The sequence below is a fragment of the Barbatula barbatula genome (assembly GCF_947034865.1).
Source record: "Barbatula barbatula genome assembly, chromosome: 20".
Lineage (NCBI taxonomy): Eukaryota > Metazoa > Chordata > Actinopteri > Cypriniformes > Nemacheilidae > Barbatula > Barbatula barbatula.
In genome coordinates this window covers 13,208,612-13,235,888 of record NC_136783.1, presented here as the reverse complement: position 1 = coordinate 13,235,888, position 27,277 = coordinate 13,208,612, and the positions used below count along the sequence as shown (strand labels likewise).

The window sequence follows — 27,277 nt, the reverse complement described above, 5'->3', positions numbered from 1 at the left end:
TCTGCCATGTGACATGAAATTACACTTTTTAATGCACACATCAAGACACTGACAAATTAAAATACAAAAGATAGATATATGATTTTTGTACTTATTTATTACTTTTTAGTAGTCAATAATGTAACACATGTTTTTTTGTGTTTTTCGAGAGTATGGAGCAAGAGAAAAAGCTGCAAGAAATCATGCGGTTCCGATAGCATTTACTACACTGTGGAAATCATTTAACGGACCCCCTGGACACACATCACGGATCCCACTTTGGATCCCCTGTGAAGAAACTTTTGTACCTGAGTGTACAGTATAAGAAACCATTGGAAAACAACAGAAAGTCATGACAAAGACGGACCAGATGATCCAGTAAATGACTGATGTACTGTAACGTGCACGGATAACTTTTTCCAGAGCCAGGCACTGTGGTACTAAAAACATGTTCTGGAAAGCACAACAAAATGGCATAGACCTCACAGAAACAGTAGACCTCAAGAACCATGTTGTATTTACATTGCATCAGAAACATCCATTCATAAGTAAATAAAACCAGAGAAAGTTTTCAAGGTCCTTATATGAGTTTTATCAGCATTTAGTGGTGATGTTGTGAATAACAACCAACTGCTCACTCCACCCCTCCCTTTCTAAGCACTACAGTGGTTGACACAGGACTAAGTTATTGTCATGTTTTTTCGCTTGCTGAAGGAGATAACACATTTACAAATTGTGCTCTGTAGAGCCGTTTAGGGCTACTGTAGAAACAACATGGTAAATTGCAAGAAGACCCGCAGTGTATGTAGATAGAAATAGATCATTCTAAGGTTATAAAAACATAATGTTTCATTATGTAAGGTCTTTATACACCTCTGAAGATATAGTTATGTATTAAAGATTGCATTTCTGTCAATAGATCCTCCAAAAAATATATACACTGGACCTTTAAGAGACAACAACTATAAATGGTATAAAAAGTGCAATGTGTGTAATGTAGCATTTTCAACATGTATACGTGATATTCTTTAAAATATTTTTAAGTATCATAAACTAGGCAATAGTATTTTCATTACAGTAACCAATTATCATCATATTATTTTTTTATAATTGTTACAGTACCTAAAAGAACACAGTATTTATAGCTGTACCTGGTCATACCACAAAATGTATGCACTTAAGTACCATGGTTTTATCATCTGATACCATCACCTTACCACCGGAACTGTACTTTCTATAGGTATGTATTACCGTCTAATGACATTGCCGTACCCTGATACTGCCAAGGTTCTTGTCATTTGCAAGGCAATTTATGAGACATGGTCAAAACTTCATTATTCTAAGCGAGCTATAACAACAAAGAATTTGCGTTAATACATTAAAAGGCGAAAACATGAAAAACAATATATTGTATCTGCCTTGTAAAATAAGGCCAGACTTTCAGATGACAGGGAGTAAGATCACCCAATTAAGGAGCCACGGTGGATCTTTCATATCTGCTGTAGTCTGTTAGATTTCCATGGCACACGTATCATGTTCCTGGACTTTCAACAGCGGCCTGACGCCATTCTCGAAGCAAACCGGTCCCAAATCCCCAGAAGATTGGGGAATGAAAAGAGATGTAAAGTTTAGATGTGTGGCAACAGCTAAACGCAGGGTCAGGTTTCTCAGAGCCCTGGCTATATTTAACCTACTGATCTAACACCAGGCAGAGAGTTTAAATGCCACCAGTGCAGTTGGTGTGGAGCAGTTGTCGTCCACAGATCTTCTTCGGCACGAGCTCAGGGGAAGGGATTCGCACACAGTGCACACATACACCCACGCGAGGAGGACTGTAAAGGAACTACAGTGCAACGCATACCGAAAGCAGAGCCTGCGGACAATAATTTCCAGCGTTGAACGACAGACATGGAGCTTTTTGAGACCAACCCTTACTTTTTCGCAGACCAGCGTTTTTATGAAAGCGGTGATAACTTTTTCCCCTCCAGGGTGAACGGAGGTTTCGAACAAGCTGGATATCAGGACAGAAGCTCCATGATGGGGTTGTGTGGCGACGGAAGGTTGCTGTCAACCGGGGTGGGGATGGAGGACAAACCATCTCCAACTTCTAGCATGGGTCTGTCCATGTCACCGCAGGAGCAGCAGCATTGCCCCGGCCAGTGCCTGCCATGGGCCTGCAAGGTGTGCAAGCGCAAATCGGTGACGATGGATCGTCGGAAAGCAGCCACTATGAGGGAGAAGAGACGGTTGAAGAAGGTGAACGAGGCTTTTGAGGCTCTCAAGAGAAGCACATTAATGAATCCCAACCAGAGGCTGCCTAAGGTGGAGATCCTGCGCAGTGCCATCCAGTATATTGAGAGACTGCAGGCTCTGGTCAGCTCTCTCAACCAGCAGGAACACGAGCAGAGCAATCTGCACTACAGAGCCACAGCTCCACAGAGGGTGAGCGGTGTTCATGGGGCAGGTGTCCAATGGCCTTGCTCAAGCAATTCGGAGTGGTTTAATGACAGATAAGCAGTAGCACTTAATTTATATTTTAGTTTGGACCTTTTTAAAGTAATGGGTAAAGATTTTTACGTTATGTACTCAATTGGATTTTTTTGTTTTTTTACATTGACATTTGGTTTTATGGCTAAGGATCAAAGTATTCATTTTTCTTTTATAAAAATGACAAAAGAACAAAAAAAGAAACGTTGCTCATTACTTTAAAAGATGAACAACAATAGTGTCCAGATAGTCTAGAATAGAATGAAGCCTTAATACATCCATTCACTGACACACAAAAAATACAATCAAGGACTTTTTTGTATTTTAATCATTTCTGTTTGGTATGAGTAAGCATTTCACTTGCATTTGAAAATCTTTCCAAATTTGTGTTTATTTAAAATTATAAAAATGTATTACAAGCATAATGACGTTTAAAAAGAGGCAGATTAGAGGTTGCGCGGTATTTAACACGTCATCTATGACTTGCTTATGACTTTGTGGTTTTGAGGGTGTTGGAGGTCCAGTGGTTGGGTGGGGTGACTGACAGTAGTGTGTGTGTGTGTGTATTTTGGAACAGGTGTCCTCCACCAATGAGCAGGGCTCTGGCAGCACCTGCTGTAGCAGCCCAGAGTGGAGCAGTACATCCGAGCAATGCGCCCCATCCTACAGTTCCACCCACGAGGGTAAGACCACCACACCTATACTGACTAGACTGACAAATGAAAGTGAGATAAAAATACATACTGATACAGAATGTCATATTTGTGAAATTGCTATTTTTGGGTTTATTTTACAATGACTATGGTCTTGAGCTACGGTATGGACAAAATATAATGTTCAAATGACATTGTATATAACATGATAAATCTGACAATGCTCTTCATTTCTTTAGATCTCTTGAACGACGATACAGAACAGACCAACCTGAGGTCTCTGACATCTATTGTGGACAGCATCACAGGAACAGAGACCTCCGCAGTCCCCTTTTCAGTGGACATTAGCAAATAAATGAGTGACCTGATTATATTCAGACCAGCTATCCATCGCACTATTATGCCCGAGGTGAATGAAGAACCATAAAACCATTGTGGGCATTATTTCCAGATAAAACTTGAGGTCCATATGATTATATTTCCAAATGTTTCCTATTTCTGAGGGAGTTAGAATTTCAGAAAAGCCCAATTTATGAATCTTAAGACAGATAGGCCGATTCATATTTTCATACTCTGACCTTCTTTCTTGATTCCTTTTCCATTTTATTTGTGTGTGCTTTATGCTTACCAACAAACATTCATTTGTGGGTCCAATGTTTTACTCCATTGTTTTGACCAATTTATGCTTAATTTAAACTAGTTGTGAATGCCAGTCATGTAAATATGTTCCTTTTTTCTACAGAGTGGTTTTGTCATTTTATTTTCTACTTTGTTGTGTGTTTGGAATAATTTATTTGAAATTTTATAATAAAGATTGTTGTGTATTTGTAGATTTTTTTTAAATCTCTTTTAGTCCTACAAATAACTTGAGATAAAACTAGGAATAACTTTACAAAACATAAACAAGCACTAACATTTCAAACAAAGTCCATGAAATGATTTATAATACATTAGGTAAATATTTATTTTATGTATTCATATATAATAATTTCGTGACAGCTTTTTACATTTAAAGTGAAAAAACAACAACAACAAGTGTCTAAACAAATTTAACAATGAAAAAAGAATCACCTAAACAGACAAACCACATGCTTTATGTGGTATCTGGAGGAGCTACTCTATACAGAACTATATACATAAATCAGCTATTTACAACAATAAACCTTACATGCACACAAAAGAGAAAGAGTTTGCAGGGGTGCTAGAAAGAGAGAGAGAGACCTGCACCTGTTTTACAGTTGACTACCACAGAAGAGCCAAGAACTACGTAGCGAAGAATCACTTATTTCACTCAGAAATCACTGCTGCATCAGGAATACTTCATTATCATTGTACGCTTGGTCCTTGTCAAGCATGTTTAGCAAGCCACTAAAGGATCATACAGATACGATTGCCAGAGAAGAGTTGAAAAATATAATAAAAATAAAGCGAAAGCAATAAAACTGGCTGCGAGAAACTAGGCACAATTGGCAGATAGAGGCTTAAAAAAGAGCAGCACACCACAGGACTTCAAGTTTAAGTGTTTGATATATTTCTTTATATCTGTGGTCATGATGGATGAGAGAGAGACAGAGAGAGATAGAGGCAATAAACGCTACAGTGATTGTCAGATTAGTGGCATGCATGCTCCACTAGACACCCTGCCAATAGTGTTCTGCACAGCACAAACAAGGGCACTCATCAGTCACGCAAACATAATCATCAGTCAAACCATCATCAATTGTTCCACTCATTTTTTAAGAATAATAATAACTTGACAACATTTGTTTCGTGTATGAAAAGAATAAACAGTCACTATTAATAATACTCTTTTAATAGAGAGCGCTTTTTAAGTAATAACATGATTTGTCAGCATTGTGTAACACTTTAAATACACATACATACATACATAAACACATACAGTACAGTAGCTGCCACAATAGCACGACACATCCTATGAATTATACAGAAAAGTTATCTTAAAAAAATTAAATGCCCAACAGATGCTCATAATTTGGTTCTTTTGTTCTAGGCTGATCAGGAATCATTTGCTCCCATTGTGATTTTGCAGAAATGATCATGTGTTCAAACTCATTTTTTAATGGTGAAGATAGTCCATTCTCGCCTGATGCTAAGTAAACTGAAGTCTATTGTATTCTCCGATGCTCAACATTTCTTGGCATCATTTTTTAGTGTCATTCTGGCAATTTTTTAAAGCACATAATGTTTGGACAGTGACCATACAAACCCACAACAAACCTGGAAGTGTAGCGTGAAAGTCAGCACTGTTGATGTGAACACAGACACACCTCTCTGCAGTCACCACCGGTGTTCGAGAAACACCAACTACACGTTTACAGTAACACTGTTCTAGCGGATACTGTAGAGCTGTCTAAACGACAGAAAACAGTCACAACTGAGATTTCAAAATTCATATGATAATGATATATTCATCTCCATATACAAGTCTGATAAATATTTCCATAAAAAACATAATAGCATCATTTTCCATTTTTCATATATACAGAGACGTTGATTACTGTTTTGCATAACCAAAGGGGGGAAAGCCTTATACTGTAAATGCCACACCCAAAGGAACAGACTAGCACTGACAGACTACAGGGCCATGTACACCAGTTAAGTACGACCACCACGAAGACTATATAACTGGGATTACTGGGAAACGACTGATATGACAAGATATCTCCTTTACAGGTGCTGTGCGTCCAATTCCCTCCAGATCAAAGTCGAAATGAATCTCTCTGCTAACCCCGCCCCACCCCTATTGCACGGTGTCCAAGAAAGCCTGGGTGTGTTATTCAGGAAAGGGGAGGGGAAGAGGTGACCTTTCCCTCGTCCCTTCAAGATGTCCCCAGAATTTGGCATATCATTCTCGAAAGGCCGCAAGCATGTGTCCATACAGGTAGTGGGAATGCACTGGCATGGAAATGAAAGGATACAAAATAAAAGGTGTAAATTCTTTACAATGTAGTATGATTATTATATTGCTGCTGTCCTTCTAAAACCTCCATATTTCATGCTTTTTATTTTTTGCCATAAATCATTATAACTAGGCACCCTTTATGTTTGCACTGCGTTTTGAAAATACCAAACCAATATGAAGTATTAAAAAGTGTTTGTAAACACAGTATTTATTCATTTTAAAAGTAAAGTGTTTTTTCCATTTCCTTATTAACTGCGAATTTGGACATCCAAAGTATTACATGGACAGTGCAGATATTAATCATTGTCTTATGACCTTATAATACATTACAATCAAACAAACGACCGACATATCTTCTAAAACCATGTACCCGGAGGTTCGGAGAATCTCCATACAACCATTTGGGATGAACAGGTTTAGGTAATAAAGGTGGAGAGATTTGATTTGCTATTAACAAGTGCAGTAAAGTGCTTGTTGTAAAGACAAAACACATGTTTTACAGAAGTTACTTGAGTGTGAGTTGTTCATAAATAAAAAATAAAAAGCTTCTGATCCAAATAAACTGAGACAGCTATAAGAAAACGAGTAATTATTCATTGATTCAATCGTGACACCATTTCTGTCATGTTGACTGTAAAACCCTAACATGGAACCGAGAGGCTCCGTCGAACAGCTTACCTGTTAGTGTGAGTACAGTGATTAGTAAAAGCAAGTTAGCAGGAATAAGTCCTGACAGCTGATGGGTCTAGTCTCTGCGGGGCCGGCGGCCCGGCTGCTGAACCACAGAGACAGAGAAGAAAACATGCAGTGAGTTAGGGACCCATGTCCCTTTATACACATGCGTTCACAGCATACATGTTTTTATTATTAGTATTGTAAGACACATTCTTTTGCCGGTAGCAAAGGCACTTATTGTTAGTACCGTACCCTTCATTAAAGTGCAACATGCTAATGGTGAAGCTGAACTCAATTCACCCCTGCCCCCCTGGTCTACCTTCTGGTTGCAGCTGTTTCTTGGGCACAGCAGTCATGGAATGAGGAATGGACATGGCGTTGAGGCGGAAGCCAACGGGAAGAGTTTCTATAGAGCCTGCCATCATACCCATACCCTGGCCGTCCCTCGGCCTGAAGCGCTTCCGCCATGATGGAGACCTTCGGAATGACTTGTCATCGTTCTGTGATGACATCACAACAAATGGGATCAGAGTCATTTTGCCTCATTTAAACCACACTGTAAAGGAGTTTTAATCAAAATTCCATAAAATATAGCAAAAATCTTCATCTACCTCTTCCAGGCGGCGGTCCGTCCCCAATGCTAAGAGATTACTGAACTCCCTATCAAGAAGCTGCCTGGCCTGGGAGACATCACAATACAGGAGTAAGTTGAAAGGCTCATATGCCAAACAACCCTCTCAATTGAATGCTATTACAGATAACATTAAATTGCTATTGTCTCCATCTCATATTGTCTCAAACATCAATGTGGTCCTCACCTGAGTGTTCTGCATGGGAATCTGTAGAATGAGGGCCAAGCTGCTGAAATCAAAGGTCTCGTCGAGGGAGATAAGAGCTCCGTGCACTCCGCTTTCCAACAGGTTATTACTGTAGTCCTTCAGTCCGATATTCTGAATCCACTGCATCACGTGATCATTGGTCCACACAAGGGTATCTGGAGGTAAAAACAGGACTAAAATGTGATATAATCTCTGCAAGACACTTTCTTTAATGTTAGGGATGTAACCATATTATCAATATCGTACAAAATATAGCAAAATTGTCTCAATATTATCCTGGTCACATGACAGTATGAATCGATAGGTCTTCCGGGCCAAACATAGAGAATGTTAGAAAAAATTATAGATGTAACCCATCACATAGTATGAGTCTTAAACTATAACTCATTCCACTAAGCAGCAGTTATGGTTAGAGGATTAAGAAGAAGAAGATGCTTATGGCACGCAAGTTTTGAATAATATAAAGGTAAACGAAACAGATTTGAGACGTCTGGGTGAACTTGCCCTTTTAAAAGTTCAATAACAACATTAAATTAAAACTATGCAATGCAGCATGCCTGACTGACTATGTGACAAACCCAAATTTCCCTTTGCGCATCATCTTAGAACCAAAACAATGTTTCGTTTGACACGCTCAGTTAAAACGTGCAGTAAAAATCAACAAAGCAAATTCCGAGCGATGTACACAACCATGTTCAGAAATATCTGTATTTAGGTAACAGTATACGTGCAGTCTGATCATTTTGCGCAGCTGGTCAGCTTGCTTTCAATCCTGTGCATAATGTGCTTAAGTGTGTGTGTCTTAAGCAGTTGGTGCGTGTGTGTCTTTAACAAAGAAGATGAAAGATTTGAAAAAGCTCCGACAGCTGTGTCAAGTTCAAGTGTTATGCTGAAGTTCAGCCGGGCGCCGTCCCTTTAAATGGATTTGACACTAAAAAGCTCAGCTGTTGACCTCATACATTGCTTCCCCCTCAATATACATGCACCACGTATGGCCACTAGATAGTGCTCTTCCCTTCACAACCTAGTGTTAATGAATCCAAAAAGCCTAAGAATACTTCATAATTTACTACAAAATATGAACAGTAATTCACTCATACCTTTGTGATCATGCTGAAACTCTTCTCTTCTGCGTTCTAACTCTTTCCTGTCATAGTTAAGTCTTTTTAAACACATGATGCCATAGTGCAAACTTGCCCTGTTGGATAAAAATGCATTTTAGGGCAATTATGATTGTACTATTTCAACGAAGAGAGCCTGTTGCCACTGATGGTCACTGTTACCGGTGAAAGCTGTCCACCATCTTCAGGTGTGTCCTCAGATCTTTCTTGGTAAGGTGGTCCAGCATTCGAGCATCCACCAGACACTCCATGAAGTAGCTGCGGTACTGAGGCAGACCCAGACTGGGCAGCCACTCATTCCCAATCCACTCGTGGTTCATGTCACCATATGCCAGCGTCTGAGATAGAGCACGTTATTAATCTTTGCGTTGCCTTCGATTTATTTAATCTATCTATTTTGTGGTAATGCATTGAAGGAACAGTTCACCCAAAAATTTTAATTCTGGCACCCTCAAGTTGTTCAAAACCTGTCTAAATTTCTGTATTCTGATAAATACAGTGAAATATATTTGATATAATATATCAAAACAATATTTTATTCGTTATTAGTTAAATACTAGATTAGTGAAAGACAAAAAAATTTGTCAAATTCACATATCAGAGGTCAGCGGAAGGCTCTTCTTGGTAAAGACATTGAGCTCTCTCACCTGAGCCCAACTTCCTTCCTCATTCTCCTGTCAGTCAAATCCCAAAGTGACAGCATGTTAGAGCACAGAGGAGACATCATTAGTTATATTTTTCTTCCTAAACCTAGTTTGAAAGAATGAAATGAGGACCAAACTACAGGAGACGTGCTGGTTGTTACCGGGTAAAATATTCTGCCATACATGCAGTTAGTAATATTGAAGAAATGCAGGTACTGTAAAGCACAAAACACAGCACTTCAATCACAGCATTCACACAGAAACATGCACGAATCACACAAAGGTTTAAAAAAGCAGTGTTTCGGAAAAGTCGCATTGAAGAGGCGGACGAGGAAGTGTACTGGGGTTAACGTGGCATATGCATGGCACTGCGGACACGCGGGAGTCACCCACATGGACGTACCGTTTTAGTGGAGGTTGCCAGGTTTTCCATCTCCTCGTGAGTCACCCACACATTTCCGGAAGACTGCACAGAGAAAGAGCTGCACATTAAGTACACACAGATGATGGCACATGGCAATTTTTTTTACATTAAACATTTCGAGCTAGTGTTTACAGCAAGTTTACAGCAAGATTGCAGGCAACAAATCAGTATTTCAGCTTTCTTTAGCATCTTACAAACAAAATAAAAAAGTTAATCGTTTAAGTAAAAGCGAGTGACTCTTACTGTGCGTGAGGTGAGCGGAGCTGAAGGACTCGTCAGTGAAACCATCTCCTGAATGGCCAGCCTCAGCTTCAACCGATGGAGTGGGTTACTGATGCCGATTTCCCGCTGAATCTCTGTGTCCGACAGCGCAGACATGATTGCGCCGCTCTTCACATTGGCACGACACGCTGCCACGTACCAGGCCGGCATGCCCACCCACAGCTGGAGGATGTCAGAGAGAAGAGTGTCAAAATGCATCTTCATTACCATCATCATCATCATCATCAGAGCGAGTGAGTGATTAGCGTAATTATCGTCATCCGCATCGCCCTGTGATTTGTACAATTTTAATCATGGAGATCGTGAGTGCCGAGCTCATTACTGCACTGTGGGAGGGATGATGCTTGATGTCTCTGTACCTCGAGCCAGGAGACGACAGTTGGGCCATCCCACTGAGCGAAAGGAAGTCCTTTCCTCCTGGCATCCTCCAGCAGCTCGTGTCTGATAGAAGACAAAGTGAGGGGAGGCGGAGAAAATTTACTCTATTACCCCAGGAAAAAACAACAACATCAGTCTGAACATATGAAGCATAAACTGTAGAGGCACAATCATACCAAGACAATTAAATATAAAGCTAATGACAACAATGGTGTTTATATAGACAATAATGATTCGTTTATTTCAAGATGGCATGGTAAAGTTTAAAGTAAGCATAGTTTTGTTTTCAGATTTTGTAGTTTTGATAATATTCTGAATTAGCTTTCATTTTTATATTTAAAATTTTAGATACGTTTTTAATTGTTGTAATTAATTTATTAATATTATTTTATAAGTTTCTATATCAGATTTATTTAAGTTTTGTTTAGTTTATTTATTTTCAATTAGTTTAGTTCCTCAACTTAAACATTTGATTGTCTTGTTTATTTTAAGTTTTTAAAACAATATTTAGGCTGATATTTGATTTGATTTTAATAAACAGAAACGTTTTATTAGTTTTAGTAAACTATTGCCTTCTTGACAGCGATGCCATAGAAGAACCATTTTTGGTTCGACAAATAACAGTCAAGGTTCTTTAAGGAACGATATCTTTCTTACATTTTTTAAACCGAAGAACCTTTTTTCACCACAAAGAACCTTCCTTCAGATGTTAAAGATTCTTCGTGGAACCGTTAATCCATAAAAAAAACTTTCTTCCACATATATGGCGTTGTTGTGCAGTTTCACACTTTAAATGTGTAAGCCATGACGTTTAAATAGATTTTAATCGGATATTATTGTTGTGCATTAATTGTGATCTCAAGTGTTATTTTCTTAAATTTGGTACAATATAGTTAAATATATCTACTTTACTTATTTTAGCATACAACAATTTCTATACCAATATACTGAAGAAATACAAATAATTGTATAATAATCATAATAATATACCAAAATCTACTATCACCTAAAACATTTCATAAATTCACATAACGAAAAACAACTTTTATTTTTAGTATATACTAGCCATGTAAACACCTGTATCAGCTGACTGTAATACATAATATAATGTATGCATGCTTTTAATACAACACTGTATTCTCTGGACAGAAAATTATTGCACTCCATGTGACTTTAAGAGATTCACTTTCCCTTCTAACACCGGGACAAAGTACATTTTGTTCCTTCCAGGGCCAAAGAACACACACTAAAACAAATCCACATGGCAGGTACTAATTAGGAAACCTATTTTTTCTGTCACATTAATGGTCAGGCTAAAGATAAACAGTAAGAAAAGTATAGATTCTCCAGAGAGGACAGTAAATTATACTGGAATGAGGCTTCTTGAGCCTTTCTACAAGACTTTTATTATGTTTTTTTTGTTAATATGCTGGAAATGGTACTTTTCCGTCTGATTGATTGGTCATTTGCTTTAATTGAGCTGTGTAATTGGGTAATAGGGTTAGTTAGTGTGACCACACTTCCTGTGAGCTGAATAAGTAATAATTAAGCAGAGGACCCACTTTTTCTTCATCCTGCGATCTCTTTCTGCCTGCGTGCCCAGTTTGCTCAAGGTCATGGTGTCTCCGACACTCATCTCGAAATCTGAAGTTCCGTCACGACATGCAAAAAACAGTTATACTTCAGTTATCGAACACTCTCTGTAATGGAAATAAAAACTGAACATGTCTGTTTGCATATTGCTGTTGTCCTTCTAAAACCTTGTATCTCCATATTTCTTGTCACTGGGTTTTTGCAAATATTTAACAAGTAAAACGTATTAAAAAGTCTTTGTCAACGTTTACAACACAGAATTTAGTCGTTTCAAAAGAACAGTGTTTTTTTCATTTCCTGAAAAGGTTTTCAGCAACGATATATATTTTGCACTACCTGGAATAACAGGTGGTGTCATCTGGCCCTCCTTGCTCATCTGCTGTTCTAAACGCGCCTTCTCCTTCTTGCCAAAGAGACGGCCAATAGACGACTTTATTCCCTTCTTTTTGTTACCCCTGAGTTTGACAGAGAAAGTAAGAGAGACCATTCACATTGACAAAGCAACCAAAAACTCTTATTCGAGTTTGGTTATTGAAATAAGCAATGAAAACACGTTGTTGACAGAAGCCATAAAACCATCTTCATGACACATAAGTAAAATATATGTACTTGGTCTCTGTAAATGCAATCTTTCAAGATCGAGAAAACTGTCTGTCCTGTTGAAAATCTCTTTTTGGTCCTGCACACCTGTCTTTAAATCCCTGTGACATGACTCATATCAGCATCTATAGTGCATTTATCCCTAAGAGCCCTTCTGCTTTACAAGCCCACCAATGTGATGTGCAGAAAGTAAAGATAGATTTTTCGAAATAATTCAAGTTTATAATAACATGCAGTCCTTAGAGGAAGTGTGTGAATATGGATATTTGATTCTGTGCGTGGGACTTTTTTAACTAAGACTGGTTGCAGTGTATGAGAATATCCAAAGTGTTTCTTTATATAATTAAATAAAGGTTAGACATGTCAAAAGAACGAGTCAATGGTGACATTTTCATTTTTCATTTAAAGCTTTTGCTGTCTGTGATGGTTTCATACAGCCAATTTTAAAGATACATACTCACGATTGCTCACTGAGACTCAAGTGTGGGCCGCACAGTCTCAAAGAAGATGAACAAAGGCAAGATGACAGTAATTAACTAGTTTAAAGACCCAAGAGCACTTTATTGTGTGTGTGTGTGTGTGTGTGCCTGCTGGATAAATGATCTAATCTGGTTCAATCAGAGCGGGATCTTTTAGCACCTAAGATGTGATTGTCTGTAGATGTGTGTGTGTTTACCCTCGGCCATCTTCCAGACTTCCTGTTAGTTGAGCGAAGTTCATTTGGTCGAGTCTGAGGCTGCGGGGGGACGAGGGGGGCGACGTCTCACACTTTATGGTGGCCTTATCCTCTCGGGCCTCCACAGGGGACTGTTAAACACACACATTCAGGCGTATTACACCAGCTGGTGCCTTAAACAACTCTAGGTACTTATTATTAGTTACTCGCATATTTGTATTTCCTATTCATTTCTCACCCTCTGAACACAATACACACATTGAGTAAGCAAAGGCAGGTTGGTTCATTTAGAGACGTAAACAACAAACTTACAGCAACTCTCCTGCGATGTTTCCTTAGATCGCTAGGCTGACAGTGTTAGAATGAAGAAAGAAGCAGAGGGAAGATTCAAGTAGACAGGTGAGTGTTTCTATTGTTAGAATAAGGATTCATTACCATTGGATTTTACGAAAGAGTATAAAGGAAGAAGTTAGTGTAATTGTAAGCATTAAATAAGGTCTACTTCGCAAAAAAAGCTTTCAGCTTGGAAGTACAATACAAAGCTTATCCACCATTTTTTAGAGGAAGTGAACCGTGGATTTTCAGGAACTCGCATTAAATGCACCAGACGATTGTTCATGCATTTCTTTTTGCATTTGTGCATGAAAGTGGCAGTCTGCCTCACCAGGGTCATGATGCCCAACTCATGTGCCGCTGAACCAGACGTCATCTTGGGTGTGGACCGGCCGCTAACAGGAGGTGAGGAGCTGGCAAGGGAGAGGGCTGTGACAGAGGTTGGGATGGAGGAGCGTGGCCGCAGGGTCACATTGAGCCCGTCCATGCTGCCGCTGTTCACCCGACTCTCGAGTTCATCAGCACGAAGCTCTGCATTTTCCCGTTCAACCTGGATCATTCTGCAGAGGGAGAGAGTAACAATGACATATTCATATGGATTTAGATAATGACTAATAAATATTTTCAATACAATCTGTAAAAATTTATATTAATCTGTATTAACAATAAAAGTTCCAAGAATAAAAATCACATTTCCCCGGTACTTAAATACTTCTTAAAATTAGTAACCGTTTTTTTCTGAATGTACTGTAATGATTTTTGTTTCATTCTGTGAACTACTAACAATATTTCTCCCAGATTTAATAAAAATATGGTTGCTATTAGCATTTATTTGCAGAATATGAGAACTGTAAAAACTGTTCAAAATATGCTCTGTATTCTTTTAGACCTCAAATACTGCAAAGAAAACGTCTATATTCACTTTTATGCAAAACAACAGTAATGCAGTATTTTATTATATTTGAAAAGTTACCTTTTTATGTTATAACCTCAATGTTTATCACAGTTTTTTTCATGTCTGTTGGATGACTTTACATCACTCCTGAGGTTTGATTGTCCAGACACTGGACTCAAATGGCCACAAAACATCTAAAATGCTGATTAAGTGAAAATTTTGAATGGTCTCTTAATTGTAGCTGAATACCTTTAAACAAATGCTCCAAAACTGCATAATATATGCTGGCTTGTAATTTATTAAAGCACCAGGGGTTATTTAACTATTGATTCATTCAGTATTTATGCAGCAGAAACCTCATGAGTTTATCCCACAGCACAGTCAGTGAGTCATCTCTCTATTCTCACGCAGCAGCTCTATTCTCATCACTTCAAAGTGACGGTTCTGCTGTTGTCTGGCATTTCTATTCAACCACACCTTAGTTTCAAGCTTAGCGATGAGCAAATTCATATTATTGACTCATAAATATTGTCATATATGACAGATGCTCATCTGCCAGCGCTTAAGGCTGCTGAGACAGATCCAGTCAGCAGCCGGAAAAACACTCTCTAGATTCAGACTGTAATTTTTAGTCTGTCTGACACTGTTGTTACTGTTTTAGTTCCAGTGTTACTGTTTGTTCCAACGCTCAACAAAAGGATGCATATTTCAATCTGCTTGCAAGCAAGGCTTTAAAACGAAAAGAATCAATATTTAAACGTTTCTGTTTTGGTGTTTCTTCTGAAATATTTAGTTTCAAAAATGGTTTACTTACAAAAAAAAGATGTTAATAACGTTATTTTAGTTGTTTATTGTACATGTGTATTGTACAAATACAAAGCCTAAAAATACACATTTTTACTTTGTGTTTAAACTTTACGCTTTTAAACATGTTTTAACTTTTAAACATTCCTCATGTGGTTGATACTCATTTGTTCAAAACAAAGTGTGTTGTGAGGGTTGGCATTTACAGATGTCTTGCGTAATAATTTGCCATCAAAGCGTGGTAATTTCAAACTGCGTTCACGTTCTCTTTCAAATGATTGTGTACATAAATGAAAGACATACAATACAGGTTTTTTGTACACCTGGCACTTCATGCGTTCTCTCATCTTTAAGTCTAGCTTTAAGTATAGCTTTAAGTCTTTTTAAAATGGTTCCATTAACACTTGGCCTCATAAGCTAAACGCTAGTCATTTTAAATCAAACATCATTGGATTTGAAAAGATGGTTGACCTGATTTTATCTGATTTAGCTGCACACTTTTTTTACACCAAAAAGTCATATTTATGTTTCCCTTTTTCTATTTATTCTATCTTCTAAATAAGACAGGTTGGTTTTGATACTGTACTGGACTTTAAAGGGGATTTAGATGACTTCTGTTATTACCAGTTAATGTCATCTTTACAAGTTAAATGTATGCCCTGATTATAACACTGAAAACCAAATAGGGTTTGACATATGTGGGTGGTCACACTTTAAAGTGCCAACCTTTCTTGACGTCCCAAACATAACATGTGTTCAATGATCCATTTTAACTGCTTAGCTAGTGCTAAGTCTTACACTGAACAATTCAACAGTGAAATGTCTTGGTTACGGATGTAACCTCGGTTCCCTGATGGAGGGAATGAGACGCTGTGTCGAGACTGACAAAATGGGATTTGACTTGAGAACCTATCACCTCTGATTATACTTTTGAAAAGGCCAATGAACTTGGCGAATGGGACGGGACCCATTCATTCACCTTTTGATCTGAGGAAACTGAGAGGCACTCTCGTTCGCTGCAGCGGGCCGGCGCAGCACCCGAGGCATGATGGACACGTCTCGTACTCCCTAACCAAGAAATTCCCTTTCAGTCGGTCTCTCGACGTTGTGTCAAAACTGAGACTGTCGAAAACGCCACGGTTTTGCGCCGTTTTACGATTCCAGCGGAACCAGCATGGGCGGGTCACGAGTGAGCGTCCCCACGGATCGTAACCATCCAGTGGTGTAGTAAGGCATCAATTTGTGTGATCATGGTGAGAGGCTATTACTACCGACCTTACAGGCGGTGGCCTTGCTACTCTAGAGACGAGATGGCCGCCCGACACCATAAGGAGCACTGGGAACCGCTACCCTCTCACGCTTCCCAGGCATACTCCCAACCGACCGTTGGTCTTACTCAATACCCGGTCCGACACCGGTTCTACACCCGTGCGAAAATGCTGGACGTAGCCCACCCCGCAGCTGTGCGGATGTCTGCCAGAGAAGCGCTCTGAGCCAGTGCCCACGAGACAAGAAAGAAAAAAAGTATGCACATCCAAAAAAAATTCCACTGGTGCAGGATCAAAAAATATCGAAGTTTGAAGATTACACAAGAGAAATCTGCATATAGTTATTTTATTTATAACTGAAGTCCATAGATAAACAGTGCGTAAACGTTCCTTGTTTATCTTTACCAAACTTAAAATCGCCCACTCCCCAAAATCTGATTATTGGGTCAAATCACCTGATCTCCTCATTGATAGCATCCAGCTGTTCTTGCAACATGAGGGCGAGTGTCTGTGCATCCGAGTGTCCGCTAGGGGACAGCATATCGGCTGAGCTAAAGATGGTCTCCCGGTCCTCATCGTCTAAGTCTGACAACTCAGTGTCGCTGCCCATAAGATGGGTACGACTGGCCCGCAAGCTAGAAGGTTGAGAGCGATCCCAGTCCTGCTCCACCATCGGAAGGATCTGTAAAAAAATAAACTTATAAGGTACAAAAAGCAAGGACAACCTTTTTGGGCAAGATTTTCGTAGATATTAGCTGGGTGGGCCTAGACGAAATCTGCGCTGTTCTTTTTTCATTTTTAAGCTGATTTTAGAGAAGAAAACTGAAGAATTTTGTGCATGCAGCATTCATTAAGAAAGTATCTGGGAATGTGTTGTACTTTCTGAATTATAAGTGTTCGATAGATTTCTCTGGCAATCAAAAATAGATTTCGTCAGGGCCTGATGGACAATAAAAAGTGTTACACTGTGGCTCAGAAAACTTACAGTAAATGCATCAGATGAGGCACAAAAAAAGAACAAAGAGAGAAAGTGAGAGACATAATTGAAAGATTAAACACTGAGTATTACGAGAGTTCTGAACTAGACCAAAGACTGAGCATCACTGCATAATGACATCATCACAAAATGCACCAAAAGCACAAGTGCTTGTGTCAGTTACGCACAGAAATGATCCATGCATGCCTATGGATGAAATTGAAAACACAAACGAAGAAGCCTGAGGATATATGCCAATTTATAATTTTGACACTATTGTAAAGAGGTTGGAGAAAGTTATAGATGGAAATGTTCGCCTTTGACACCTTTGTGGGTTCATCCCTGAGTGCCATCATTCGACCTTTCTGAGCCCGTCGTATGACCCCAGTGGATGAGTAATGATCGCCCTGACCTTCCACCACTGAGTAGCGCAGATCTGTGGCACTGCCAACATGAGACCTGAGAGAGGGTCAATAGAGAGGGATAGACAGTAAGAGAGGTTCAGGCACTCAAAGAATCAATATTATTTGTGCATGGACAGTTGAACCTATATTTTATGTTGTCTATGAAACAAAAACCTGGTTGCTACCTAGGGTGTGTACTATCTCCAAACACACTACTCCTGCGCTTCATATGATCAAGTTCTGATCGTAACTTCTCGATCTCCCCAATCAGCCTCTCCTGAGAACCCAAAAGCACATGGATAGTCTGGTGAGTTCATAATCACACGATTTTCATCAGAATTCATTGACGTCACTTTGGATAAAAGCGTCTAATGACTAAATGTAAAAGTGGTTAATTTTACCAATAGTTTGAGAATGACCAAACCACATAAGACAACGTCGATTAAATAATCGTTTTTCATCATAGATTTTTGTCCCTACTATCTTTTTTTTGTGCACTGTAAAGCTGCTTTGTGACAATGAAACATTGTGAAAAATTTCAATCTAATTAAAATACAAACTTAAATCTTGATTTGTTAAAAGAAACCCATGTATACGTTACACCAGGGGTCTCCAACCTTTTTGTAAGCGATGGCTACCAAAATATCTAAAGTCCTCTAGAGGGCTACTTGTTCATAACATACTTTCAAACTTTAAACATGTGATGCCTTATTTCTAGGCTGACAGAACCAAATTCAGTTTTCTTTCAGATATTTTTGCACTTGAATATATTGAAGCTTAACACTTGCTAATAATAAACGTTCATGATGGGTATAGTCACAGATTTGTTAACTGTCTTGAGCATTATTGTTGAGCCCAGTGTTTAGCGGGCACCTTACAGAGTACGCGGGGTACCAGGTGCACCACGGGCACCACGTTGGAGACCACTGCGTTACACTTCAACTACCCAGTTATCTCTCTCATCTGTGACGGAACCTGTAGATCGGCACGGTACCCAATTAGCAATGATACCTTAGTGTGATGGAATTCCTCCAGTTGTTTCTGGCAGTTCTCCAAATCATGGATGAGTGCATTCTTGATGGAGGAAACAGGTAGTTAAAAGACAGAACAGACAAAGTTAAGAGCTCAAAACAGCATGTTGTTTATTAAATGACCTGCTAACTCTCTCTCTCTCTTTCTCTCTCTACCTCTTTCTATGTTTGGTGCTTTGCCCTTTCCAAACCTTTATATTTCTGTTTATCATGTGATGTTCCTTGTGCCCACTCAGTATTGAGTTATAAAGAAGCCTGCCTTTCTCTAGGGAAAAGCAGGGGCGCAAGCATTTGCACTCAATCATGTACAATACCAGTCAAAAGTTTTGGGACACTTGAGTGTGTAGTTTCTCATTATTTTAAAAAACCTTGGATCTGAAGGTGTATTCTTAAATGTCTGAAATTAGTTCAGTAGACAAAATTATAATTTTGCAAACATGTTTTTTCATGACAAAACATTTTATTTAATAAAACATGTTTGACTGAATAATAGGGCTGTCACAATTATGAAATTTGGTGTGAGTATTAGTTGTCTATTAAATAACTGATTATGGCGATTAATTGTCTGTTTTAAGGCTTTGACGATATAACTGTTAATGCCAATAAAGAGAACATTTAATTAAGAAATGTGAAAATTTTGTAATTAACTAATATTATTTACTGTGGAGTGACCTTAACAGAGAAGACATGAGTCTTTAGCACTAAAACTAGATATAAGTTTCTTAGTGTGAAGATGCAGCAAGACTGAAAACAAACCAAATCAACAAAAAAACGAGTTTAATACAACTCAAATGGAGAAATGTCATTTGAATGAAACTCTGAGTGCAGATCAAGGACAGTGGAAGTTAAATGCAGCAGATACTGCAAATCATCCTTATTTCTAAAGATTCACAATATTTCTGATTATCTGAAACAATTGTGTTTAGTTTCTAAATTTTTACGAGTTTATTATTATTCTAAAATATTTTAATTTAATAAGTGTCCCAAAACTTATGACCGGTAGAGTAAATCTGGATCTGCTGACATTTGGCCTGGAAAGTCAATCAGTTATGAGAGCTCTGTATAAGAACAGAAATTTTGACCGTTTGTGCCTGAAAAAGCTTGATGAGCTTATTAAAGTTGGGCACAAAGAACTGATTCTTTTCAGGTTCTTACTAGAGACTGACAAAAATGTATACGTAAATTCAGACTCAAAACCAGTCGGGGTAACTGCTTTCCACATGGATTCCAACCGGTAATAAAAATGAAGAGTTAAATCCATGCCTTGTCCTCCAGTGCAGCCATGCGCTCCTTCAGGTGAAGTTGAAGCCTCTCATTGGACTCGGTGAGGAGACGGTCCACAGTGTCAGACAGACGCTTGTTATGTTCCTCGTTCATCTTCTCCCTTTGACGAGCCTTAATAAAGGAATAAAGAAAAGAGATGTGTGAGACGTTAGAAGAAAAAAACATGCTTTCATGTAAATGTATGAGATCACACATAGCGCCTCTCCTCAAGAAACCACACTGTATTATTTACACGTCTAACACAATTGATTTATGCTAATAATAATAAGGGGGTGTATTTTAATCCAAAGCAATAAAAATGAGAAATCATATTCTGTGATGATGTTGTATAGTTTACTGGAGAAACAATAGAGGGCAGTATTACACCCTCAAGCAATATTGTGGTTTTATATGGCTTTAAGTTTACTTCATGATATTACATGATTTCTTCTGTAAGTTCACAGTTTTCCCCCAATTTAATTTATCACATTTTCACTGGCAGTGATGTGTATTTGTGCTGATAATCTTTCTAGTAAACACAAAATGAAAGTGCATATAGAGAAGGTAAGGGCTTTTAAACATAGTTGCAGTGCAATATGGGGACTCAGTTGCCTGGCAACAAAATCTTCATTCTCTTCTGGTGGCAAATGACTTTTAAGATGTAGTCAAGATGTAGTCAACACAGAGCGCTGTGACTGTCGTCTGAGAATTTAAGCAAAACTCAACCGTGCTAAACAAAGGCTCGGTGAAGCCCAGACTGAGGTGTGATGTGAATATCGGGGTTTAATTAAGGCTGAAGGAGGATAAAGAGTCTCATTGACTGTTTTAAGTCATTACGACCGCCGGCTTGCACACAGGAGAAATTACCCACGCATGAATTATTCACAATCCCAATATAGCAGCCAATTGCAGCTCTGCTCTCACTGGGGGTGGAGAAATTCATCTGCAAGATGAGCTAAAAATGCCACATATTTACAGAGCAATAACATATGGCTGGATGCGTGTGTCTATATAGGAGTGCTAGATTATGGATCTCTGTGCGTGCGTGTGTGGCAGAAGGGCAGGAAGAAGGTTTCAGGCGAATCAGAAAGGAGTCCTTAATGTGATGTCAAACACGCCGCCTGCAGGCCCGGTCAAGACTTATTACACAATATCTAACTCTCCCTGAATACACATACACATTTTACTATAATCACGGAACATTACATTAAGTTTTCCTGTTGATTTGTTTATCTGATGATATTTTGATATCCTCGCTCAGACCCAGAACTTAATTTTGATATTCATTAAGATGATATTTAATATTTGCCATATGGGGATTTTAAACTGGCCGCCTAAACTTCAGGGTTTATTTTGCTCTGACCTGGTCATACACGCGCACACGCACACACACACACACACGCGCGCACACACACACACGCACACACGTTTACTTATCTATCAAAATGAAAATATTCAAACCCGAACTCTACGGAAACTCTACTCTCTCCAAACTCTAACACTACGGTTTCAAACATACTCACAAAAGCCTCATACATACACAACATACAGTACCCATGCTTTAGCATTCACATAAAAAAATCACTGGGGCATCGTTTCCTGTGTTCATTCTCATTAGCACTTCTAACAAAAAAAATTATGAATACAGTTAATAAAAACCCTTAAACACACATAGAAACCGATGAATCTCACACACGCATTTATTTTTTTACTTCCTGCGCACAATCCCTCTCTCTATCTGTCCACTCACTCCCACACCCGTCCCAACCCCAGTTCTCACCCTGCCCAGCTCCTGGTTCTTCTCCTCCAGCTGGGCCTCCAGTTGCCGCAAACGCTCCTCGATGTTGCCATGGCGTTCCTCCGCCTGCAGGACACACTGACATTAGTCTATTAAGCAACAGCGCTGAACCAAATTCCTTTTGACATCTGTGCAGTATATCATTTTAACATAGAAATACGTTCTATAACACATTGAATGAATCGTCCTTTCTTGCTTCAATGCCTCTTGCATCATTCATCATGTCAACAGTGGTTTGAGACCCAGCCGTGGATTTGTATCATTAGGGGCATGAGGTGTGTGATATAGTGTTGCCAACTGGGACTGACAAAATCTTGTCATTTTTAATTAACTGCATTAGTAAGACTCAAAACAACCCCACTGCCTCTCTGCCTCACTGACAAGACATTTGGCTGCCTTTGAAAAACACACGTCATTTATGATTCCTGCTGATGCTTGGATGAAATGCGACTGCTGCAGAGTATTTTCAAAACAAAACAAAAAACGACCGTGGAAAAATCCATTTGGAATCCAATTTTGATCTTCGATGTAATGAAGAGCTTAAGCATAAAGAGCAGTACACAGAACAGTTGTTTTTAATATTTTGGCCCTTTTGAAAGGTGAGAATCAGGAAATGATGCATACCCTACTCAAACTTGCATGCTTTGTTTCTCTACACTGTGTCTCAGTGGGTTAAAGTCTTTTGAAGAATTTAAGTTGTTTTTCTCCTGTCTAACTCGGCAGTCGTCCTTACCCTCCCAGTTGGGAGATCTTAAAACTTTGTTTTATCACCATTTCAGATGGTGTTTTACCTCTGACAGAGAATAAGCCTATGAACCGATTCCCACATTCTTCTTATAAGCCTGCTTTTTTCTTCCGGGTGTCGATGTTTCGCGAGTAGGAATGTGAATTGTCAACTAGTTCCGTTATTTTTTTTTTATTAAAGAAATGAATCATTTTTATGCCGTTAGGCTTATCAATGTCTGCACAGATTCAGGAACAACATGGTTGTTTTATACTCTAACAGTGTTTCCTAGAACAAAATAGCACTGTTCGTTTATGAATTAATGTTTTGTCACATTTAAGTTGTTCAATGAAGGGATCTGAATCATTAAGCGGAATCTGAAGTCGTATGTCAATGATGGCTGACTCAGTACTCGCCTTGGTAAGAGCTGCAACTCTCTGGGCAAGTTCAGCTTCCACCTCCGGTAGAGTCTCTGCTTTCCTCATGGTCTGCTGTAGCCGCTGCTCTGCCAACTCCAGCAGCTCCTGGAGGTGTCGTACCTTCTCCTCGTTCTGATGCATACACACATACAAAAACACCCAGCACACAAACATAAGACCAACCATACACAATGAAAGGACGCACACATAAAATTTGTGCATATAACAATAAACAACCAGTGTGTAAGAACCCGCACAAAAATACATACACATTTAGTTTTTTTTTGTTCTGTTGAACACAAATTAAGACATTTTGAAGAATGTAGGACAGCAAACAGTTCTGGGGCACTTTTGACGACCATTGTATTATTTCCTACTATGGTAGTCAATCGGCGGCAACATCTGTTTGTTTATAAGCATTCTTCCAAATATCTTTCTCTGTGTTCATCAGAACAAAGAAATGTAAACAGATTCTGAACAACTCGAAGGGGAGTAAAGGATGACAGAATGTTTATTTTGGGGTGAAGTATCCTTTTTTAACTAAATCTGACCCAGAGCATGGAGGACCTTTACCCATTTAAATTCAAGTTTGACTCAGTCCAGCTCTAGGGGTTGCGTACCTGTCGGTAAAGTGAATCCTTGGTGGCTAGCTCATTCTCCAGCTTGTCGTTCAGGTCGTGGATGGAGGTGGTTTCCCTCTGTGCGGCCAGATAACGTTTTTCTAATGTTGTGATTCGCTCCTCCATGTCTTCCTTCTGTGCCATCGCCTGTCGAACAGGCACGTAGTAAGAGATACAAAGACTTTCGGGAAAGACTATATTCAATTAATCAGGTTCTTTATATTTTAGATGGTATTTATATTATAATTTTTTATACTATTACTATTATCAAGTTTCTTTTCGTGTGTTTACATGCTTGCACTATTGCCCAGCTGCCAATGCTTTGGGAATTTGAAAGTACATTTTTTGTCATATCAATAACACATGCTAAATTAAATATATAGTCTTGGAGTATATAGTCTTTCAAAATAAAGCAGACACTTAATGTCATCGCTTTCTTAAAGGCAAGAAACCATTAGCCTGTCACCATCCCTTGATCTTCCTCTCCCCTCAATCATTCTAACCTCGCGGATGTCTCTCTGGTGTTTGGTGCACAGCTCTTCGCTCTTCAATAGGTCTTTACGGGCGGTGGCCAGTTCTGCCTCGAGGTCGGTCATACGGCTGGTGAGACCGCTGATCCGGTCTCTGTTTTGGGTCAGCTCTTTATTAGCTTTATCAAGCAGTTCCTGTTGCTCCACACACCTGCTGCTGTCATCGTGGGCATCGATGGAGCCATTGGGAAGCCTCTGTCACAGACACAGACAAGGAAAATGTTTGTGGTGCAAAAGTGCTTTAAAGGAGCACTTTAACTAAAAAGATGAATCCCATCGCTTATTATTCTTTTCATGTTGTTTAAACTTGTATGACCTTCATATTTTCATTGAACACAAAGTGTCAGAAAGATTTGTTTTGTGTTCCACAAGAGCATGGAAGTCATGTATTTGCAAGGGCATGGTAGTGAGTAAGCAATGACATAACTATTCCTAAAGTTGAATATTTAGTTGAATGCCTTCCACTTTTGGTTCAACTTTTAAATAAGTTTCAGACTGGGGGATTATGCTGAGTCAGAGAGTGAGAAAATAGACAGCAAGCTAAGCAAGCTTCACTGCAATTACAGCCTCAAGAGTAGAGAGGTTTTCTCGCATATATCAAACAAATGTACACAGTCCAGTAAATTAAACCGCCACACTATTTTTGTCAGCCCCCGAAGTGTTACTGGGAATAACATGACCTGGGTTCGGCATCCCACCTTTCCCCAATACCAGCTACTTTTTGAGCTCCGAAGCGGAAACGTCAAGTTCCAGAATACCATGAGAATTCCTTGGGGAGATATTTAATGAGAACATCTTCAGATAACTGTCTAAAGTGAGAGGGGTTTGGTTTCACAGTAGGTGTCTAGTTCAATCTCAATCTCACCACACCAGTGCTGAGCCAGTGACAGGTGATATGGCAATAAAATCCATTATGCACAAACAGGCAAGCTTTGCATTTTCTTTTGTTTAGTTATTATGTGTTTCTGCAACTGTGTGTGTATGCATTTGAAGGTGTCTGTAACGTTGAGTGGCAGAGAGACATTTGATGTGCTTCTTAACCTTAAACTGAATTACTTGCTGGTAATTAAACAATTCTCAAGAGATACAGAAATGAAAAAGGCTAAAATAACCAGTCTACAGTTTTACAGAAATATGCATGTCTTGCAACTTTCTGACATCTCAGCTCCTTCTGAACATCTTGATTATATTTATCTTGTCTTCAAAATAATTTTCAGTGACACAATATGAAAGAAATATGTGTTAGGATTATATTTTAATATATAATTTAAGATGTCAGGTAAAATTTTTGGGAATAATTTAAACTAAATTAATACGTAATCTTATTTAAAAAAAAAAACTTTTATCCAAAGCGACTTACAGATGAGGAAACAATTGGAAGCAATTATAACAACATAGGCAACAAAATACATAAGTGCATCAAACTAGTCCATTAAAGCCTAGCACAGTACACAGTATATATATCATATACTGGAACTAATGTTTACCAATAAGCTTGGTTAAATCAAAAGGATTTTTCATTACTGGCTATAAAAAAATAGGGAGGGATCCCATTCCAATTTGAAGTTTTAATATGAAATTTGGATATTTACAAATATCCACTATTTTAAGGGAACTCCAGTTTAGCAGAAGAGTAATTACGTTGAAAAGTTGAACTGTGATGCGAGTTGCTTATAGTGCAAGAAACTTTTATATGCAGCAGTATTGACTGGCAAATTTGGCAGAACCCTCTACTCGGAGTCTGCTGGGAAAATCATGTCAGTATCTGACAGTTTGAACTTTGCTTCAAGTATTTGATGAGTTGTGATCTATGGAAATCAGTCATATTTCAATCCTCTAGGGAAGCTTCAGCCAGCTCTCCAGAGAAACACTCTGTCTGGACCACGCATATGTCTGTATGAATCTTGGTCTGTCTGTCTGCTCTCATTCTTTCAATGTGCCCCTTTTACATTCTCTGTAATTTATTGTATCTATTTAAACATTCAATTTAAAGTCAAATGTGGCAGACAGATGACTTTAGGGGTCTTCTCTGCTAAAATGTGTCCTACATTCCCTGAAAGGGCTGTTATATATTGTTTACATTTACATTTAGTCATTTAGCAGACGCTTTTATCCAAAGCGACTTACAGATGAGGAAACATTGGAAGGAATTATAACAACATAGGCAACAAAATACATAAGTGCATCAAAACTAGTCCATTAAAGCCTAGCACAGTATAAAAAGCTAAGAATAGTGAGGTTAGTCTTTTTTTTTATATATAATAAGAAGAAAGAAAGGGAAAAGAATTAGGTTAAATCAATCAGCGACGTGTTGACGGAAGAGATGCGTTTTCAGGCGTTTTTTAAAGATGGCAACTGAGTCTGCTGATCTCGTAGCAGCAGGTAGATCATTCCACCAATGTGGAACAGATCCAGAGAAGGTACGGGAGAGTGACTTTTTCCTTTTTTGGGATGGTACCACTAGTCGTTGTTCCTTTGCAGACCGCAGTGTTTATTGAGGTATCATGTGTTTATTGTATTTGTAAACTGTACTTTTTAAAGTTATTGTAACTAAATAAAAACAATACAAAACAAACATTTTATTTATATATTAATTGGAATGCACAATTAAAACTTGAATTTTGAAAAAAGGGAGTTATCTGTTTTTGTAAATAAACTCTTCACTAGTTGAATTAGTGACTTTGTTTATATTTTATAATCTTAATTTGAATACGGCTACATTTTTATTTTAAGATCTTTATTTAAATATGTCACCATGAGACCTCATTCAATAATATATCTATGATTAAATATCTGACAGAGACCCATCCTCTATCAGCCAATCACTGTGGTCATAGTCAGTAAGCTTGCTGACATCATCCATAGCAACAAGGTCAACTCCGCCCTTTTTCTTAGTTTAAGATTTCTTTCTGTTCCTTAGTAAAAGTTGCTCTCAGCA

At 38.6% G+C, this 27,277-nt stretch overlaps 2 protein-coding genes across 3 annotated transcripts in view; one reads left to right on the top strand and one right to left on the bottom strand.

Moving 5' to 3' along the window:
* Window positions 1-1,711: 1,711 nt before the first annotated feature.
* myog (myogenin) lies at window positions 1,712-3,948 on the top strand. Its single transcript, XM_079482947.1, has 3 exons — window positions 1,712-2,421; window positions 3,044-3,149; window positions 3,359-3,948. Exons 1-3 carry the CDS (start codon window positions 1,888-1,890, stop codon window positions 3,472-3,474), a joined length of 756 nt encoding a protein of 251 aa, XP_079339073.1. The 5' UTR covers window positions 1,712-1,887; the 3' UTR covers window positions 3,475-3,948.
* Window positions 3,949-4,918: 970 nt separating this feature from the next.
* The window catches only part of ppfia4 (PTPRF interacting protein alpha 4), a 76,570-nt gene continuing 54,211 nt past the window's right edge, over window positions 4,919-27,277 (bottom strand). Inside the window, exons 6-30 of one of the 2 annotated variants that reach the window (XM_079482937.1) lie at window positions 24,313-24,534; window positions 23,810-23,944; window positions 23,187-23,321; window positions 22,029-22,112; window positions 20,249-20,380; window positions 18,966-19,028; window positions 18,140-18,231; window positions 17,877-18,009; window positions 17,030-17,235; window positions 13,939-14,167; window positions 13,587-13,622; window positions 13,275-13,405; window positions 12,335-12,453; window positions 11,968-12,049; window positions 10,387-10,468; window positions 9,989-10,189; window positions 9,725-9,787; window positions 9,325-9,351; window positions 8,840-9,015; window positions 8,657-8,754; window positions 7,536-7,711; window positions 7,329-7,397; window positions 7,037-7,217; window positions 6,721-6,814; window positions 4,919-6,035 (exon numbers count right to left, since the gene is read on the bottom strand). In XM_079482937.1, the coding sequence (XP_079339063.1) occupies window positions 6,756-6,814; window positions 7,037-7,217; window positions 7,329-7,397; window positions 7,536-7,711; window positions 8,657-8,754; window positions 8,840-9,015; window positions 9,325-9,351; window positions 9,725-9,787; window positions 9,989-10,189; window positions 10,387-10,468; window positions 11,968-12,049; window positions 12,335-12,453; window positions 13,275-13,405; window positions 13,587-13,622; window positions 13,939-14,167; window positions 17,030-17,235; window positions 17,877-18,009; window positions 18,140-18,231; window positions 18,966-19,028; window positions 20,249-20,380; window positions 22,029-22,112; window positions 23,187-23,321; window positions 23,810-23,944; window positions 24,313-24,534 (2,931 nt within the window). In that variant the 3' untranslated portion in view covers window positions 4,919-6,035; window positions 6,721-6,755. Of the gene's footprint in view, window positions 6,036-6,720; window positions 6,815-7,036; window positions 7,218-7,328; window positions 7,398-7,535; window positions 7,712-8,656; window positions 8,755-8,839; window positions 9,016-9,324; window positions 9,352-9,724; window positions 9,788-9,988; window positions 10,190-10,386; window positions 10,469-11,967; window positions 12,050-12,334; window positions 12,454-13,274; window positions 13,406-13,586; window positions 13,623-13,938; window positions 14,168-17,029; window positions 17,257-17,876; window positions 18,010-18,139; window positions 18,232-18,965; window positions 19,029-20,248; window positions 20,381-22,028; window positions 22,113-23,186; window positions 23,322-23,809; window positions 23,945-24,312; window positions 24,535-27,277 lie in introns of both variants that reach the window. The other variant, XM_079482936.1, reaches the window with a different exon arrangement.